Below are 20,795 nucleotides of genomic sequence, written 5' to 3'. Positions count from 1 at the left end.
TTCCATTATTTAATGTACTTATACAAATATATAGAGATACACAAAACCACATAGAAAAGAAACAAGAAAAATGTATCACACTGTTGACATGGTGATGCTCTTCAGTGCTCCCTACATTTTAAAATGATGGATATGGATTAAGAACCTAAGAAAAATATGAATTTCCCCAAAATAGAGATTTTTTTTATGATACCATTATTCTCTAGGGGATTGAAGACAGCTTGAGATGGGATGTAGGAAAGGAGGCAGGCTGAGGAGGAATGTGGTGGGGCAGCTTGCTCTCATCCCCAAGGGCCACTGGAAACACCCCTCAAGGCCCCACAACTTGCCCTGTCCTTCCTTCTTGTTCCTTTCCTCACACCCGGTGTGAACAGGGCCTCACAAGCTTGCCGAACCCTGCCCTTCATGGCTGTCCATCCAATCTGCCTTTGCCTCTGTACATACTTTCCACCTGCTCCTCGCTTGACTCTCTGTAGGATTTGGTGGTTCTGTGATACGGAATCCATCAAGATAGCCCAGGCCCTGCTTTCTCTCCCTTGTACCTCATTTGAGGATCAGGCACTCAAATAACAGAGGAGCTTGGGTACAGAGGGCACTGCAGGGTCTACAATGGCTCACTAATCCGAATGCAAACACAAGCCAAGCAAAGTCCTGAGCCCCCCAGCACAGCTCTGAGTGATGAACAGAGGCTGAAGCCTGGGTGAGATAAAGAGCTCCCAGGAACACACAGCCACTATTAAGTCTCTCTGCTACCTTGCCTCTGAGAGGAGGCTGCCTTGCAAATTTCTCTCTGCAGGGTAGCAAAAGCACAGTGCATGTTGGACCAGCTTCCCCGGTGTCCTTTTAATGATACAATGACCATAAACTGACCACAATTCTCCCGGAGCCAGCTGGATGCTGTGAAAATCTGCGGCTGCTCCCCACTCCAGATGGCGTGGTGAAGTTGAATTTGTTGTTTGGAGCTTCGCTGTCATCGTCAAAGCAGAACTTGCTCAGGTCCAAAAGCAACGTCTCGTTGGCTGCTCTTTCAGGCAACATAATGCTGGCAAAAAGACATAATTCAATATTTTCCCCTAACAAATGGTGACTGGGTAGGCCTTCTAACCTAGGCAGAGGCTAGCTACCTCTACTTCATTTCCAATTCTGCAAGTTCTTGGCTGTCACAGTATCCTCCTCACTGGTCTCACCATCCCTGCCCTTGAGTCCTTTCTGAGTGCTTTTAACACAGCAGCTGAAGGTATCTTGTTAGTGTCAGGTCATGACAGCATGCTCCTGAGACCTGGCAAGCTCCTCCATTCAGTCACCATCCTAACTTTGGGCCACCAAACCACCCCACCCCACCCCACCCCCAGTTTATCTTTCTGACCTCAGCTCCTCCTTATTCACGGTTCCACCACTGCTCTGGCCTCTTGTTGCTCCTGACACAGGCCACCAAGGCTCTAGCCCCAGGGCCATTGCTCCTGCCTTTGTACTGCTCCTCTGGCAGATCTCCAGAGTGTTCCTCAGAGTCCCACAGAGCAAAGGCTTGGTCCCTAGGGTGCTGCTCTGGGGAGGTGGTGGAATCTCTAAAGGTGGAGGACTCATCTGAGAGTAAGTTTGGTTATGTGGGCATGCCCTCAAATTGGACTGTGGGACTCCACCCTTTTCTCTCTTTCAATCTTCAGTCATAAGGGGAGTGGTTCTACCCTACTGTGGGCTCTTACCATAATTTGTTATCTTGCTGTAGGATCCAAAGCAGTGGGGCCAACCAATTACCATCTGAAATCTCCAAAACTGTGAGCTGAACTAATCTTTCTTGGGTGTTTGTTACAGAGCTGGAAAACTGACTAACGCCCTCCTTCTTTCATTTCCTTGAGCTTCTAACCTAATGTCACATTCTTTAAAAAAAATATTAATAATTCCTATCCACTGTTTCATCTGTATTTTCATTTCTTAGCAGGACACTGGCTTCCACCAATCTGAGACCAAAGAATGCATCAGATAGCATCTGAAACATATTGCAGTTTCCTCTGCTTTGCCGTAACCCAGTGTCCTGCTAGGAATACATTTTAAAATTTTGATCGTCACAAAGATGTTAGACCAAACACAGGTGGGCAACAAATGACTTTCAAAGGAACTAAAAGTAGCCCAAGATAATTTGTCTCTGGTTTGCAATATTTTAACTCTCCATAATCATGAACTTCAACCATGTGGTATCATAGAATCTTTAATACAGACTCAGATTTCCCTTCCTTCTTCCCTTCCTTCCTTCCTTCCTTCCTTCCTTCCTTCCTTCCTTCCTTCCTTCTTTCCTGTCTGTTTTTCTTTTTTCTTCCTTTCTTTTCTCCTGTCTCTTTTATCCAAAAGATGTTCATTAAGTCCTAGCCTCAGCCTCTGGCCTAGCCAAGCTTTGTGAGAGAGAGGCTGAGGAAAACTAACTCCTGAAGGCTTCAGTCTCTAGAGGGCTATGCTCACATCTCCAGTTTCTTCTTTTCCATATTCAGAACAGGCATTAGCTTTTGCTACATGACACACTGGCCCCGATCCTAGTGGCCTGAAATAACAGCATTTACTGCTGCTCACTATTCTATGGGTCATCTGGTAGCTCTTTGGGTTCTGGTTGGACATGGCTAGTGTCTGTGATCACTGAAAGCTGGATTAGGGATGGAGGTTTGGGGTAGGCCTGTTCTCAGGACTAGGGGTGGAAAAGGATTGCATCTGGTTCTCAGAGCATTCAAACTACGACAGGGTGTAAGTAAAGTCTTCTGATTCTCAGTATCTCTTTCCAACCAAAGTATATTCCTTCTACACTCTACAGTCTCTTCTTATGACAGCTCAGCAACTCTGGAGCAAGGAGAGTGTTGGGCTGTGACCGTTAACAGCATCTGCTTGCTAGAGAGAGCGCAGGTGTCCCTGTATGTCAACAAGGCCACACTGGCAGAAAGCATATCTGCCCTTTTGTTTATGTTGTCACTGTGCAATGCCATGGTTTCAGTCACTGATTCTTTGAATAGGGACTACTTATTATATACTGTGTGCTTTAAGAAGTATCTATAATTCCATCATTTTCAAGAGGTTTGTACTCCTGTCCTCATCTTACAGGAAAGCAAAGAGGAGTTTGAAGGGGTTTCAAGGCTAATCTAAGAAAGTGAAAGCCTCTGGACATGATTCTTTGCTGTCTGCTAGGATTATTGCAGACTTCAGGTTCCATTGTGATGGAGCAAGACAGTGCAGAAGCTCTTCCATCTTGTCTTCCTGCTGAGGCCATTTCAGGTTTAACTAGAGTTTGATCTTGATGGAGAATCCCAAGGGAAAGCTACCCAACTCTATTCTAGGAACAGAAGGTCAGGATCAAGGGAAAACTACCCAGCTCTATTCTAGGAACTGAAGGTCAGGATATCCTAGCTAACTTATTTCAGCTTCTGTAAACTGCTCGTTTCTGTGGAACCCCCTCTAGCCAATCACATATCTTTGCTTCTGTGAGGCTGCCTGCTTCAAAGGGCTTACTTCTGCCAAGGCCCCTGCAGCTGCAGGGATGCAGGGCACGGTTTCTGCCTTAAAACACTCCATGTTCTGGATACTTCAGGCTACACCTAGGTCCATACCCACTTGGGTGTGGTCCCATCTAGTTTGAATAAATCAATTTTAATTGGCTGCACACTATGTCTAAGTGGTCATCTATTGTGAGCTCCCCATAATGTCATCAATTATATCAATTATATCTAGGCCATAGATGTTTGTGGATCTAAGATCAGAATACAATACTGCAGAAGTGGGGGAGTGCATCATCTAGAAAATTCGGGATCCTGGTGTCAGATTCTATCCCTCCCCTCCTCTCCCCTCCCCTCCCTTCCCCTCCCCTCCCCTTCCCTCCCCTCCCTTCCCCTCCCCTCCCTTCCCCTCCTCCTCCTCTTCCTCCTCCTCTTCCTCCTCTTCCTCCTCTTCCTCTTCCTCTTCCTCCTCCTCCTCCTCTTCCTCCTCCTCCTCCTTCTTCTTCTTCTTCTTCTTCTTCTTCTTCTTCTTCTTCTTCTTTCTCTCTCTCTCTCTCTCTCTCTCTCTCTCTCTCTCTCTCTCTCTCTCACACACACACACACACACACACCACTCTGCCTGTTGCATGCTAGGCACACACTTAAAACTACATCAGCAGTGTTGACATGTTCTTTCATTTTTCTCAGACACTTGGTATTTTTCCCACAAACATTTCTCTTGGAAAGCCACACCCTCCTCATCCATCAATTCCCTTCCTTCCTCCAAGGGGAGCTGCTGTGCCGTGCTCTCTCTCTCACAGCCATCGGACCACTGGGGCCCTCCCTGTGCAAAGATGACTATGTTCGGTAGCTTTCTGACTCCACCCCCTGTTCATGAGCAGCTTGCAAAACAGTTTCAGCCAAGTGTTTGACAATGTACAACCTGAGCAGAGGCCACTGAGCTGCCTTTGATGCCTCCACTGGAGCCCTGGGCTCATTCATCATCCACCTGGGAAATACTTGTGCCCTCAGTGCAAGGGCGTGGGAGCCTGTAAGGGCCTGCCTCCTCCTGGCTGTCCTGCCCCACCCACCTACAGACTCTGCGCCTCCAGCTATCCCCCAGCTGCTGTTAATGAATGCTGGCACCCAGCCCACCCACTCCCCAGCCTATCTGCAGAGACTTCAAAAGTCACAGTATTCTAGTATAAATGTCAGAGGATGTGGAGCTCCATTTTCTTTGTCCTGTGGTTTTGTTTTGCTTTCGTGCTTGGCATTGTAACGGTGGGGCTGGAGAGGTGGATACACTGGATGGGTCTGGCATGTTCAGGAACAGGGGCTGGGGGGAGGGGACATGCAGGCTGAGCTCCTGAAGTGAAGATTTCCACTCTCCAGCTGAAAGAACCCCCCTCACTTTCTAAGCCTTCAGTGGCCCAGCTGGGAGTTACCCTCATCGGAAAAGCCTGGAGATGATGGCCACACTGTTTGGAATTATCTTCAGTAATGAATATAATTAGCATAGTTACTGATTTAGTGTGATGGACTTCAGGGCTAATTTGGAGAGAAGATCAGGACTCTGTGGGCTTGCCTGGAGGACCTTAAAATGTGATTTCACCAGGTAATATGGAACACTGCAAATTGTCCTACCACCTCAGGGGACTCTGGACCACAGGAAGCCAGAATCAATGAAGTGATTTGAGAAAAAGAGAAAACAAACAAACAAAGGATCCCGAGATAGCACACTCTGCTCCAGGCACTGATACCCGAAGTGCAAAGGAACAAAGAAGAGCCCGAGGGCTTAGGAGAGAAGACTTTTCCAGGATACACTAGAACCCCTGCAGAGGGCTAGCATAGATGTAGATTTTCAAGGGAAGTGGGTGACTGCAAAGTTCTACTCTATCTCTAGGGTCCAGACTTCCTTTAGCGGAGTGTGGGCTTAGTTTGTGCACGGATGTTGTGTAAGCTACATCCTAATTATCTATGACCCCCGTCCCTGCCCATCTAAGAGACTGAGCATCTTGAATGCTCAAGCTGGTCGAGTGGTCTACAGCATGGTTCAGCCTGTGACTGGGTTAACCAGGGAGGACTTCAGTAGGAAATAGACAGCAAATGAGGATGCTTCTAGGAGATTCAGATGATTGCAAAAGCGTATTGTGTAGAAAAGGACTGGTACATCTCTCAGGTCTAATAAGCCTGGAGCATCCTTGCTACCCAGAGACTGGAAGGTACCAGTGGAGGGAGAAGTCCCTAAAACTGGAACCCAGAGACTTTAAGTGTGTGCAAAGGGCTGCCTTACAGGAATTGAGCCCTTCAGAACATGGAAGGGGCAGGGTTGAAAGGGAGGCAGTTGATGGACCACAGCCAGTCTCACTCTTTCCCCCTTTTTTGGAAAGCTCCCCCACTGGTCAGGAGAAGATGGTCTGCAAAGAAGGTAGTGGGCAGCCTTCTGGGCATAGGGCAAGTTGCAGAGTGGATCTAAGTTGTGTCTAGACAGATTGCCAGCCACAACACAGATAGATCCTCTAGCACTGAGTAGAGCATGAAAGTTGAGGAAAATTGGGAACTGATGAAATGAATATAATAGCTATTGATGACCCCAGATAGCCTCTGTCTAGCTTTCTTTGTCTTTTGTGTGGCCAGGCTATGTATTAAATCTGCCCAAAGTCACTGGGAGCAAACCTGAAAGAACAGTCAAAGATACCCCCAAGAAACTCTGCCAATAGGGTCATCAAAACAGGCCAGTTCTGATATTCAGCCTCACTTCGGATGCAGGGCACACTGCCCACAAAGGGTCATTGCCGAGATGCACCCCATCCCCAAACTGACCCAATTGAGATTTCCAGAGACTGGCTGGCAGGAAACCATATAGGTGAAGCTATTATGGAAGAATTCCCAATTGTGTGGCTTTTTGACAAAATAGCAGAAAGACAAGCTAGGGTGTGTGTGTGTGTGTGTGTGTGTGTGTGTGTGTATGTGCAGTAATCCAGAATCAAAAAGAACTTTATGGGGCTGGAGTGAAGGCTCAGTGTTTAAGAGCACTTCTGCTGTTCCAGAGGACCAACGTCTCCATGGAGACGCGTAACTAACTGTGTATAACTCTATTTCCAGAGGATCTGATACCTTCTTCTGACCTCTGTAGGGAACCAAGTAGGCATGTAATGTACAGCAGGCAAAACACTAACATACATAAAATAAAAATAAATTATTAAAAGGCTTTACTTGAAACTTATTGTGAATTGTGAGTCAAAGAACAAGGGAAAATATGTAATAACCCATGCCCCACCTGCATTCTGCATTTCCCCTTCACACATATGCAATTAGGTCGCATCAGGTGAATTAGATTTTTGTTTTGTTTTACCCACCGACTTGTTTTGATTTACTCATATTATTTTCTGAGATTTCTTTGGGAGTGCCTGGTTATTAATCTCGACTCTCCAGCATCTATTACAACGGCTAACAGCACCATTTCACCCCTAGTGACAATAAGTGAAGAAAAGACATAGTCCAGAAGTGGAAGGTGAGGGAGAAATAACGAGGAGGGAAGGAAAGGGGTAAGGAAAATGAATGACAAAACCATCTTTGAACAAAACGGGACACCCCAAATCTGCTTGTAGAGAGCCATTCCCCAATGACATGCCATATCAGAGAGGCCAGGGGTCAAGGGCCACCCAAGAGGAAATACATTCCAACTCATGACTACCTGAAGGTGAGCTTTCTGCATGTTGCAGGGTTGTCATTGATGTCTTCCACGATGATGGTTATCTGCATGCGGTTCTCCTGACCTCCAGAGGGTCTGTCCCTCACCACAACTTCCAGAGAAATGATGGGATTCTGCCTCAGTTCGCCCGCATCTCGATCTAGCCTTTGGGCCACTTGGATTGTCCCTGTCACTAAGAAGGCAAACATTAGGAGAGAAATGAAGAATAAAAGCTCAGGGGCCATGGAGAGCATGGAAAACATGGAGAACACAGGAAAAGACTGTGCCAGAACAGTGACCTGCTTGCACTGGCAGTAGCCTCTATACAGACATGTCCTGTACAACTGCATGTGTTTCTGAGTCTGATATTTATTGGAACACCAGACCTGATCTTTCTCTAAAGTCACACCTTAGACTTCGGGGTTGGGCCCTGGCTACAGCACTGTCCATGGCTGACAGAACTGGTGGGTAGCTGATTTCAATTTGATCCACTGGATTCTGTATTGGAGAATCTGTTGCTAAGAAACACACATCGGAGAGTGAGTGAGCTACAACTGGAGCTGCAGGCAAAAGCCCAGAGCTTGAGCTGCTGAGGCCCTAGGAGCAGTGCTGGCTCACACCCTTCCTCTCCTCCTCCCCTCCCTTCTCTTCCCCTCCTCTCCTATCTTCTCTTCCTTTCTACTGTCTTGCACTTAGCTAGATTTGCTGTTGTTTTTATCACTTGGAACCAGAGTCTTAGTTTAAATACTCAAAAACAGGTGTGGGTGTTTCAGAGGTAGAATGTTTGCCTAGCATGGATGCAGTCCTCGGTTCAACCCCCAGCACTACCATGTAGTGTGTGAGTGTGTGTGTGTGTGTATGTGTGTGTGTGTGTGTGTGTGTACTTGTTAAAAGTTCATTTTGCAACATCAGAGTGAACAGAATTCTCATCCAAGATCATCATCTGTCCCTATACTCTTAGCTGTGTGAGTTCGTCAATGTCAAAGCCTTCAGATGTTTCCTTCATCCCAGCTGCTGGCTTTGCATGTCCGTCATTTCCATAGACCTAGAATAGGTATTCTTTGCTCAACAGTGTATGGGGCCAATGCCATGGCCGATGCCATGTGGTCTGGGATTGTCCAATGCTGGCTTCCACAAAACCATGATGTAAAGTGAAGTTCATTGGGCTGACATGACCTGGATTTATAGTGATGGGACAGTATAGTGGCTAAAAGGAGAGGCTCTAGAATTATTTATCTTGGATGTCAAGGTGACCCAATAAGCTGGGGCTCTTGGGCAACCACTGAACTTGTTTGGGGATCTCTTAGCCCTTGGTTTTCCTTTATAAACTATGGATTGTGTTGGTCCATTGGGTTGTGTGAGTACCTAGCATGGAATGCATGTGGCCCCTCTACATAATGTCTGGTAAGTATTATGTACTAATATTCTGGTGAGTATTATGCACTAATACCCTACCAAAGTGGCTGTCTCAGAGGAGAAGAAGCTCATTCTCTGTACTCAGCTATTCATATGGAAACATAACCACCAACAATCTAGCAAGCTGATGTAGAGACACTGCCCTGTGCACCACTGTCAGCCACAGGCAATGTTTTACCTTCTGAAATGAGGCCAGTCTAAAGTAAGATATGCTTTCAGTATAAAACACACAACAAGCTTCCAAACAAAATATCACAAATATTTCAATTATTATTTTTAAATATCAATTATGTTGTAATGACAATATTTTGGATCCTAAGAGTAATTTTGTTTTTGATTTTTGCCTTCTTTTGTTTGTTCGCTTGTTTTTGAGACAGGGTTTCTCTGTGTAGCCCTGACTGTCCTGGAACTCGGTCAGTAGAGCAGGCTGGCCTCGAACTCACAGAGATCTGCCTGCCTCTGCTTCTCAAGTGCTGCGATTAAAGCATGCACCATCCACCATCACTGCCCGGCTCAATTTCATTTTTAAAAATGAGACTAATGAAGATACTGAAATTACACATCTGCTTTCATTCTATCTCAGCATTGATATCATTCCTCTCTTCTGGATCCTTAGGAATATGTGGATGGAGCAGGCAGCTCATGTATCTTCACAGGCCCACCTTCCTCAGAGTGATGGGGCTGGGGCATGCTACCCTACAACACGGCGCCCTGATGTCTTAGACAGTAGCAGAAGCAGGAAGACCTCTCTGCCCTTACTCTGTTCACCTCTGAGTGAGCAGCAGGCCTTCATTTGAGAGATTCTCCCAGAGATGACAGCATCATCGTCTAGGAGGACAGAGACACCTGAGCACCAGACAATTTCACAATTTACTCCAGCCTTAGACACTTGGTCATCCAATTATAATTGTCCTTTCACTTCCTCATCAAACTCAGTATAAAAATTGCAGTTTTTCCAGACATGTGCGGTGGTAGATGCCTGTAACTCCAGTACTCAAAAAGCTGAAGCAGGAGGATTGCCATGAGTTGCTATAATTCATAGCTACAAGTTCCAGGCCAGCCAGAGCTACATAGCAAGACCTTGTCTTAAAAAAAATCAATCTCGCCGGGCAGTGGTGGCGTACGCCTTTAATCCCAGCACTTGGGAGGCAGAGACAGGCGGATTTCTGAGTTCAAGGCCAGCCTGGTCTACAGAGTGAGTTCCAGGATAGCCAGGACTACACAGAGAAACCCTGTCTAGAAAAAACCAAAAAAAAAAAAAAAAAAACAAAACAAAAAAAAAAAACAAAAACCAATCTCTATCTTTATCCTTATCCCCACCCCCTCCCCTCCTCTCCTTCCTCCCCTCCCCCTCCCCCTCCCCATTCCTCTCTATGCTATATCATCTATATCTCTGGGCAGTGGTGGTTCATGCCTTTAATCCCTCACTCAGGTAGTTATTAAGTTTGAGTCCAGCCTGGTTTACAGAGCAGGTTTCAGGACAGCCCGTGCTATACAGAAAAACCCTGTTTCAAAAAGCCAAAACATAATAAATAAGTAAACAAACAAACAAACACAAACAAAAAGCAACCCACCACAAAACATAATTTTCCGTATGTCCTGAAGTCTTCATTTCTATACAAATGAAGATGCACGAGTTCTATTTATAGGGTATTCAACCTTAAATCATAATGACAGTTAAGAAAAAACTTTCATAAACCCCATAAAGGTGAAAGGTGACCCAGCTGCTCACACTTAGCCCTGCTAGCTCAGATGTATCTTGGTTGGTGTCTGCTGCCTTTAATATACCCCTTCCCTGACAAGAAAGGGTGAACCTAGACAGAAAGGCACACCAAGTGCCAGAGGGAAGAGAAAGGATTGTAATAACCACTCAGCAGCTGCATCCGAGGATGCAGGAGAGGGTACTGCCCATGACTCACACTGGTCCACCATGAAATAGCTGCTGGTGGTGCTGATGCTGTAGAGGAGGTGTCCAGGAAATCCCTCATCATCAGGATCCACTGCTGTGATGTTCGCCACCATGGTTCCTAGAGGCACTTCCTCTGGGATGGAGTACACTCTCCTTGGGCTGAAACAGAAACACTGCAGCCGTGGCTAATTTGCAGGGCAGGGGAGGGTGCAGACTGGGTGGTAGGTATTTTGGTGTGCGCTAAATATAGCACTGCACTGCTTGAGTTGCATCAACATGCAGAGAGAACACAGCAGCTGAGAGGAGGGGTGACTGCTGTCTGTATTTCCAAAGATCACATCCTTGCGGATACAAAGAAGAATGCCAGGCTATTACTGCAGCAATTTAGAAGGCCACAGCCGCTGCCTGCCTGCCTGCCTGATGCCTTTCCTATCTGTTAACATCCTCTCGCATAAAGACACTTCCTCTACCCAGTCAGCTTCTCCCTTCCCAGTTTCTGTTCAAAAGGTGTCTTTTTAAAAACCCATCTGGATAAGATGTTCAGAGCCTCAGGCTTCTTAATTTGTGCTTGACTCCCACTCTGTGGATGATGCCAGAAGCCCAGTATTGTGTCTACTCTAGAATCTCTGGCCTTTGCTCCTCTTCTTCTTTCTCCTTGTCTTCCTCCTCCTTCTCCTTGTCTTCCTCCTCTTCCTCTTCCTCCTCTTCCTTCTTCTTTGCCTGAGGATACAACTCTTCCATATGGAACCTGGGCATCTTTCCAGGTGGCACTTACCATGAAGCCAGCTCTCTAGGCCCCTTGGCAGTCAGAGTCACCACCTTGTTCTTCAAGGGGCACTGTGCATATTATAACTCCACACGCCCACTTACTGACCTTTCTCAGACCTCCATGCTTTTGTGAAAGGTCAGCAGTGAGATCACTTCAGAGGAGCGGAGTCACCTTTAGTTTCCCTTCCTTAAGGTGCCACTTTCCCATGCGGCCCCTCCTTGAAGGGAAGCAATCATCATCTCTGCGCTAAATGGCTGCCTTCATGTTGGGGGCTCAGATCACTTTGCTGCTCCTGTCTCACCACAGCTGTCCCACAGGGAGGGCCAGAGGAAACAGACACAAGAGAGAGCCTCAGGCTGGATTCAAGAGAAGCAGAGACAATCTGAAGCCAGCACCTCACACTGGGCCCTGCCCTGAATTCTGGGCCCAATATCGTGCATGAAGAGGGTTCTCCCATCATCTATCTCATCACTGGGGAGGAGTGAACTTATTTTGTCTAAAAGGTAGCACCAATGCTTGGGCCTCCTTGCCCAGTATCCCTCAGAGTCTGTGACTTTGGTGGGCTGAACCAGCAAAGCCAGGGGCAGCAGGGACCAGAGACAGAGTTAGAAGAAAGAGGCAGCATGTCTTCTATAACCAGCAGAATCTTGTTTCTACTGCAGAATGGTTTTTCTCCCATCTGGTAGATTGGGTCTAGTAACTTCCTATCCAGGGTCACAGGATGCTTGGTGGTCTGAATGATAAAATGTTTCCTAGAGTTTCTGGCATTTGAATATTTGTTCCCCAGTTGGTACTTTTCTCTGGGTGGGGGGTGTCTTAGAGGGTGTGGCCTCACTGGAGGAAGTCTGTCACTAGGGGCAGGCGTTGAGGTTACCCAAGGCTCCACCTTCCCAGTGTAATCTCTGCTTCCAGTTTAAGGTTAGAGGTGTGAGCCCTGTGCTGTTATTCCAGCTGCCGTGTCTGCCTGCTGCCATGTTTTCCTGCTATGATGGTGATGGACTCTTATCCTCTAGAACCATAAGCTCCAATTAAACCCCTCTTTGTGTAAGTTGCCTTGGCTGTGATGTTTTACCACGGCAAGCGAAAAGGATAATACAGATGTTTTGCTGCCTGCACAGACTGGTCCTGGCTTTCAACATTACTACCCGGACCAGCAATGCCAGCATCACTAGTGAGCTCAGTGGAAATGTGGATTGATGAGCCCTTAATGGAGATCTGAATATCCACTGAGAAAGCCAGTGTCAGAGGTGCCCATTAGGCTTCCTAGGACAATGTAAGACAACATAGAGGGAATGTGTCCTTAACCCTATCTTTGACTCCTTCTAGGCAATGGTTCCAAGTTGGGAGATGATCATACCTAGACACATTTTTTGGCTGTCACAAATTGGGGAGGGAGCTGCTCTTCCCATATTGAGGGAGGTGCTGCTAAACACACTCCTTCACACGGGACAGCCCTGTCACAGAGAAGCATCTGGCTCAAGTCAGATGTGCAACTTAAACTCTGCGCTGAAGCCTCTATAGTGTATGCTGGGTGTGCCAAGTCCCCATGAAAGGAACAGGGCTAGCTGTTGGGGACAGTGTCTCAGGCTCTCATGCCAAACAGTCTTTACTTGGTTGTTCTGGCAGCAAGTGTGGCAGAAGATTAAATGTTTTAGTATTTGATTTGGGGATCTAAGATTTATGTCTGTAAATATATACACACCTATCCAACAAAATGGCCTAATTTTAGGTCCTCCAAAACAGAGAGAACAAATACGATTATCATTCATATTCCACACTCAGCTCCTCACTACACCTGACTGCCAGAACTCAGGGCCACAACATGTGGGACCAGTGACCACATTCTCTGGGGGGGGGGGGGAGACTTCCTCCCTGTGGATGAGTTTGCATGAAGGCACCGCCAGGCCCCTTACAAGAGGACTTCCAGTGAGTACAAAGAAAACAGGCAGAGTGGGGAAGAGTTACTTGCTGACATCTGAAATAAAGCGATCTTCAGTCAGCACCACACACAGGGAAAGAGTAAATATGTCCGTGTTTTCAATCTCCCAGCATGCACATCACACTCACAAAGCAGACAGTCAGACATCTCACTCAGGGATGAGATGGGGAGACAGTCTCAACAGCAGAAACAGCACTTGCTGCAGTGGCCTTAACGAGACACAAAGATGAAGAGCTGTTTCCATGTCTGCCGTGGCTGCCTCACACTCAGACTTGGTCGTACCTGGTCAGCTTGAATATTTAATCTCGCAATAATTTATGGTTCGTACTAGCAGAAGTGTTGAGAGACAAGGAAATAAGAAACGTAAGAGATCAGGCAAGCTCTCCATTCAGCATCCAGTGTAACCCCAAATGCATCCTCTCAACTCATGGCTGTTGAGGGATGGGGGTGCTTGTAAGTGAACACCCTGAGCAAAACGAGGTGGTGTCCTGACCTTTCCTGAGTGCAGGCTCCTGTACACACACCCCGATGCCATCCATAAACACTGAAGCAAAGCTGACTCAGAACCGAAAAGGTCCATCTCTAAAATTACAAGTGAGGACCAAGGAGTTTGAAGCTGCCTCTGGGTGGCCATCTTCTCTCTCTGCCAGATTGCTAACAGTTTAGAAGATACGGTACAAAGCAGATTGGAGCCCAGAGGAGCGCTTGTCTTCTCTTCACCATCCTATCAGTTTCCTTTCTAAGTCTGTGCTATGGAGACTATTTCAGGCTCTTTGATTGCCAACCCCATAGCTATCACCTTCCTAGACTTTTTGGGTGAAACCACAGAGCTGGGTGGACTAATGATTCAGCCTGAATTTGTACAGGTATATCACAACCGTTTTTCAACCAACTGGCTTGAGAAACCTACTGCTGTGTTTCTAGGCTATCCCATTTGTAGAAATGTCCAGGCTCTCTGGAAACCAGTACTGGGCACCTGATGGAAACATCCTGGGGGGCGGGGGAGTGGGGACGGGGGAAGATTGCTTGTTTCTGTAGTCACCATACCAGAGTTAGTCTGGGGCTAGTGTAAATGACCAGAAACTTTTCAACTGTGGCGTGTTTACCAAGTGCCACGAGGTTAACCTGGGAGATACAGTGGGCTTAATAGCTCCCAGTCTTAAAGCATGTTTCTTTTCATGTGCACTTGCATGTTTTTATGTGTGCAGGTACATATGCATATGGAAACTGAGAACATCCTTGGATGCCACTCCTCAGGGCTGTCCACCAGGTTTTCTTTTTTGGAGACAGTGCTTGGCCAGTGAGCCCCATGTTTGTCTGTCTCTATCTCCCCAGCACCAGAATTTATAAGTGTGCAAGTACACCCAGGTTTTTTTGCATGGGCTCCAAGGATGGAACATAGCAAGTACTCTACCTACTGGGCCTTCTCTCCAGTACTCTTAAAAAGTTTTTGCAAGTGTTCTACCTTGCTCTCATGCTTGTGGCTTTTCCAAATATTTTCATTTTATTTTTAATATTTTTAAAGATTTTATTTCTCTGTCTCTCTGTGTCTCTCTGTGTCTCTCTCTCTGTCTCTCTGTCTCTGTCTCTGTCTCTGTCTCTCTCTCTCTCTCTCTCTCTCTCTGTGTGTGTGTGTGTGTGTGTGTGTGTGTATGTGTGTGTATGTGCAAACACGTGGGTACAGGTGACTGAGGAGCTATATTGGATCCCTTGGGGCTGAAGTTATAAGCTATTGTGAGCTGCCTAATATAGGTTCTGGAATCTGACAAACTGAACTGTAGTCCTCTGTAAGAGCAACACGCACTCGTTACTGCTGTGCCATCTTTCCAGCTCTGCTCTTACTTTTCCTTCTCAGATGATAACTGTCTCCTGCCCTTACGTTTGCTAGAGTAGCTTGTGCTCTATTCATTCATAGTCATTAATGCTGCTGACCCCCAAGCACAAGATGATGCTGTGCTTCCCTGTGGCTGGGGCCTGAACCCACCCAGGGCAGCAGAAAGTCAGGCTGCTTAGGTCATCTGCTGGCTCTAAATCCCCAGTTATTTTCCTGAATCCCTGTGTGCAGTAGGCCATGGTCTTCCTTTGGACCCGAGATGAGGCCAGGTCTACCCTCTTTCCCAACACACGCTCTTTCCCTCATCTCAGATCTATGTGGAAGCAACAGGCATAGCCAGGTGTCTTTCTGGTTCCACCAAGCCAAGAAGAAACTTTGGTATGCCAGTGGCCTTAGGACACCATTATGGTGACACCAATGTGGGCTTTAGGGTTCCATTAGCATAAGGCACTTGGTTAAACAGGTGCCTGTCTTGCACTTATTTTCTCTGTGTGTACAGTGAATCACAGAAGTATTGTGCCCAGCCCCACCTCTCTCTCCACCCTGCCCACAGTCCCACGGTGCATGTGAATGTGGGGGTCAGGAGTTGTGGAGAGCAAAGGGGAACATGGGGATAAGAGGCGTAAAGAACACTGGAGATCTCTACTGAGGATTTCTTGTCTAGGCCAGGGCAAAGCACAGCTCTGTGCTTTGTCAGGAATGTGTTTGTGAGGGCTGTAAAGCCAACCATTTGAGGCCTGTCCTGCATGCTCTCAGGCCTACCTGGTAAAGCGAGGGATCTCATCGTTGATGTTCACAATAGTCACCTGGAGTGCTGTGGAGGCTTCAAGATCCCCGCTGTCTCTTACTCCCACAAGGAGGTTGAAGCTGCCAGGGGAAAATTCCAAGGGAGAGAAACAAGCTTTGCTGACCCCACTATAAAGAGGAGTGGGAAAGATCACAGTGGAAGGCGTAAAGCGAGCAGCCTCCTTTCCAGATGCCTGCTTCGTATGCAACTTCCAAAGGTCAAACGTGGCCTCTTACCCTTTCTCATTTCTCAGTCTGGAGGGTTTTTTTCATGGCTACTATCTCCCTGGACAAATGTCCACTCAAGCCAGCCAAGCCTCTGCCTTTACAATGTCCCTGCAATGGGCCTGTTGCACTCTCAAGGAAACGAGGCTCCCATTTGATTCATTCATTTGTTTGAGATACTGGCTATGGAAGCCAAGGCCTCCTGTACTAGGGAAGCACCCCACCATTGACCTATACTCCAGCCTCAATAACTACTCTACTTCTCTTGACTAGTATAGAGCCAGGAGCTTCACCTGGCTTTCCCAAGGCCTATGGCTTCCGTCTCAAAGCCTGTCCTCTCTTCAAATTCTTTCTTGTTACACTCTCTGCCTTTGATGCTCCAGTCACTCCTCTCCCTCTCTTGGTCCCCAGCTCTGGGAATATCCTCCATTGCACCACCTGTGTCTGACCAAGGTTTTTGGCATTCTGAAGATGAACTCCTAGCCATACCCCAGGTTGCGCAGGGACCCAGCAACCTGTTGGAATCTGGCTAGTCCCTCATCTTCCTTGTGTTTTGGATAGCCACTCCTCAGGGGAGGTCATTGGCAAGGTTACCTCTTGTGCCCTGCTTCAAAGTCCAGTTCCGTGGTGGAGAAGAGGGTGCCATTAGCAGACATTCTGAAGTTCTTCGAGGGAGAAATGAGGAAATACTGTACACAAGAAGGGAAAGTCAGAATTAGTCAGTACAGCCTCAGGTGCATTTGTTCACGTCCTGTCTGTGTGTGTACAACATTTTGAATGATTTCAGAAGATGTCTAAATAGGCAGGTCTGAGACTTCATGGTTGTTGAGGAGAAAGACTTTTAGATGTGGTCCTTCTGAGTGCCTGCCTCTGAGGAGGACTCTCTAAAGAGCTGTTCCAACTACTGAAAATTTACCAAAGGCCGCTGCTGCCTGGGTAAGTTCTGCTGCTAGCTCTCTCCCTCTCCATGTCCCTGTCATCTGACTTCTGCTTACCAGGTTCTAGCACTATGACTTGACTTTAATCAACACTGCTGTGTCACCTTAGATAGTAGGACCATGCCCAGAGTGTATGAGACCTTGTGTTTATTCTTGAAAGAGTTGGCAATTAGAAAGTACAAACATAGCCGGGCAGTGGTAGCGCACGCCTTTAATCCCAGCACTTGTGGGGCAGAGGCAGGTGGATTTCTGAGGTCGAGGCCAGCCTGGTCTACAGAGTGAGTTCCAGGACAGCCAGGACTACACAGAAAAACCCTGTATCGGAAAAAAAAAAAAAAAAAAAAAAAACACAAAAACAAAACAACAACAACAAAAAGGAAGTACAAACATGTACCCAAGCATTATTCATTGAAATGATACAAAGGAAAGAGAAGAGACAGTTGTGACTTGAGAATGTGGGAGACAGCAGGACTTAGCACTGAGGATACACTGCTCTCTGGTTTTATCCTGGTAAAGGGCCACCAATAAAAGTAGTCTTCTTGTGTATGTGGGTAGTTGAAGATTTCTGTTGTCCTTGATACCAGTGCCCAGTGCTACTCTCTTGACAGCTGTCTGTCACATCCATGAAATCTAATAGAAACACAGGCTTATACATAGAACCCACTAAGGTCCAGGCCACAGGACTATGTCTGTGCTCCTCTACAAGTGCTCATCAAGATGGCTTTTTTTTTTTTTTTTTTTTTTTTTTTTTTTTTTTGTCTGGGATATGGAGTCAAGGAAGTAGGAGAAGGGCTTGCATCAGATGGGCTGAGTACATGATCTGACCCTTCTCTTGCCTTGTCACTTATGGACAATACCAATGGCTCCACTCCTTTCTGTTGTTGGTGTGCTATTGGCTGTTGGTTGGTGATTGGTTGCTATGGGTTACTGATGGTTGAGGTTTGTTAAGTAGTCAGGCACAAAGAAGAAACAAGAAAAAAATTAGATATCCTGATGACAAATATCAAACCTACCCCAAGGAACTCGACACCGTAATCACCAGGAAGCAGTCCGATGATAAGGACCCCCCTTTCCCCCTCTATCCTTTTTCCTCTCCTATCTAATGTTAGGGGGTTGAAAGGGTGGAGAGTCATGGAAGAACAAAGAACCCACAAAGTAGCAAACAAAGGCCGCACTTTCCATTGGGAAACTAAATGAGAATCCATGCTGTTAAACACGAGGGGCAATAAGAGCACACTTTATAACCCTTTATTGCAAAGGGCTCTGAGCTTAGGAGGTTTCATTATCTATGGCTAAGATGAGAGGTGATCTATCCCTAAGGCCTTAGATGGTGAGTTCAATATGCAGTTGAGGGGTTGAAACTAGAACTACGGACCCCAAAGACTAGGATCAAAGACACACAGCCAAGGTCTTCAACCACGGATGTGGCGTGTGATCACTGTGGAGCTCCTAGGACCAAAAAAGAGTGGCCAGAAAATAGATTAAAGGTTTCATCTTGGGCCAATATAGAGTCTTTAAACCATGCTTGAGAAGTATTTATTTTTTCTTTGTTATATAATGATATTTTTCTTGTTGTAATGAGCACACATTTACACAAAAATGGGAGAAGACAGGAAAAATATTAAAAAGTCACTAACTGAAATCCATGTGTGAAATCTCATCATTTTGATGGATTACTTCTTGTTCCTTCTGTGCAAATACACACCTTTCAAAATCTCAAGATGATATGCTAATCGAATGGCAATATTGTGTTCTTTTTATTTCTGTCTTGAACATTTCTTCATAGCCCTGTGTCACCTATCAACCTGGATTAACTTCTGATATTGGAAGAGACCAAGTGTGATCCAGATGTGATGCCCAGAGACTCAGACTCATTCCTTAATTCTGACTGTCCAGTCTAACTAGCTAATGACAGCACAGCATTTTAAACATGGGTTTATTTAACAATATCCTCTTGGTATTCATTTAGGGTTTTTTCCCCCCCAGTTTCAAGAGGAGACAGTTGGGCAATGCCAGGAAGCATTCTTCTGGGACCTTCTCTCAGGACTGTACCCCTCTCTATTGTAGATACAACTTTGCAAGCCCCACCATCTCAGTAGTTCTTTGCCTGAACAGCAATAGTTGGCCATAAGCTACCCACATGCAGAGGAGTCCTGTGTCTTTGGGGTGAGTCTTCCCTGTAGAGAATCCTCACACACCAGTAATCAGAGGCCCCTGATGAGCGTGATGGGAAAATGAGGTTGTATGGATCCACGGGGGACATTTACCACGCACATCAGAATCAGAATCTTTTACAAAACTTTGCAAGTGTTTTTATAAAACTCTGGGAAACAAATCTATCCATTGGGTTCTACGCAGCGGGAACCTTGGGATGCAAATATGCTCTGCCTCTCAAAGCTTATGGTAACCTGAAGGAGCAGAGCGATACAGGTGAGGCACTGCAGGAGGAGCTGGTATAGGCAATTATGGGAACCAAAACCTCTTACACACATTTGAGATACAATGTCATAAACTACGCCTCCCAATCCTTCTAATCTTTTCAAACACGTGCTCTCCCGGGTGGCTAACATTCACCTAACACGAGCCTATGGGGGCCATTCTTTTTCAAACCACCACACTGCTATGATAATGCTTGGAATATGTTGGACCCATAAACAGTAAATTGTGTATGCGATTCTGGAGAAAGGCCTCCAGGATTTGACCCTTGGTCCCACCATTTCTAGCTCTGTGAGTTTGTGTAGGATAATAGTAACAGGACCTACTATGGAAGAGTCTACAACATGCTTGTCTTAAGTCACTGTTCTATTGCTGTGGAGAGATACCATGACCAAGGCAACTCATAAAAGAAAGCACTCATTTGGGAGTGGCTTACAGTTTCAGAGGTTTAGTCCATTATCACCACGGCAGAGAACACGGCAGCAGGAGGCAGGCATGGCTTTGGAGCAGTAGCTGAAAGCTACATCCCACAGAGAGCAGGGAGGAGCTGGGCCTAATATGGGCTTTTGAAACCTTAAAACCTACCCCAAATAGCACACTTCCTCCAACAGGGCCACACTTCCTCCAACAAGACTACACCTCCCAGTCCTTCTAATCTTTTCAAACATTTGCACTCCCTGGTAGCTAAACATTCAGATATATGAGCCTATGGGGGCCATTCTTTTTCAAACCTCCATACTGTCATGATAATGCTTGGAATATGTTGGACCCATACTGGGTGGTAGTCTCTACTGTTCAGCTAAAATCTAAGTTTCTGTTATGAAGATGTAGCTCAGGGGCAAAGCTTTTGCCTCACATATACAAGGCCCTGAGTTCAACCCCTGACCCCCAGCACCTTAAAAATTAGAGTAAGTTCCTGAAGGAAAAGGTGGCCTTTGTGTCCAGGATCCCAGTGTGTAACAGAAGCTTCTCCTACACAGGTGTGCAGTGGGTGTTTGTTAGATATCCAAAAAATGGGGTTTTCTTCTTTCTAATTTCTCACTGATGAGAGACCAACATTTCTATCTCTGAAAAATCTTTAAAAAGCAGAGCATGGTGCTGTGTGTCGTCTGTAATGCCAACACTCACAGGGCAGAGCTGGGGCCATGGCCACAAAGTCCAGGTCAGCTTGCATTTCAAAGTGAGATCCTTTGGTGTCTCAAAGCCAACCACAGCATCACTAAAAATTTTAAAACAAAAACAACAATAAAAAAAAAAAATCATGCCAACCATTTTGTTTAAGTGCGGTAATGCTATATGGATTTGAAACCATGAGTTTGGCCTAGAGTCTCAACAACTGCTATAGGAAAGAAAGAATCAAGGAAAGAGCAACAGGTAGAATTGGCATTGGTGAACAGAGA

At 46.2% G+C, this 20,795-nt stretch overlaps 1 protein-coding gene across 4 annotated transcripts in view; it reads right to left on the bottom strand.

Moving 5' to 3' along the window:
- Cdhr3 (cadherin related family member 3) overlaps positions 1-20,795 on the bottom strand; it is a 60,354-nt gene that overhangs the window by 19,180 nt on the left and 20,379 nt on the right. For 3 of the 4 annotated variants that reach the window (XM_076942008.1, XM_076942009.1, XM_034514447.2), the window contains exons 5-9: positions 16,616-16,710; positions 15,773-15,877; positions 10,479-10,627; positions 7,147-7,336; positions 871-1,042 (exon numbers count right to left, since the gene is read on the bottom strand). In XM_076942008.1, the coding sequence (XP_076798123.1) occupies positions 871-1,042; positions 7,147-7,336; positions 10,479-10,627; positions 15,773-15,877; positions 16,616-16,710 (711 nt within the window). The remainder of the gene's footprint in view (positions 1-870; positions 1,043-7,146; positions 7,337-10,478; positions 10,628-15,772; positions 15,878-16,615; positions 16,711-20,795) is intronic. The other variant, XM_076942010.1, reaches the window with a different exon arrangement.

Source organism: Arvicanthis niloticus, chromosome 11, assembly GCF_011762505.2.
Source record: "Arvicanthis niloticus isolate mArvNil1 chromosome 11, mArvNil1.pat.X, whole genome shotgun sequence".
Lineage (NCBI taxonomy): Eukaryota > Metazoa > Chordata > Mammalia > Rodentia > Muridae > Arvicanthis > Arvicanthis niloticus.
This window is presented reverse-complemented; position numbering and strand designations above follow the sequence as displayed.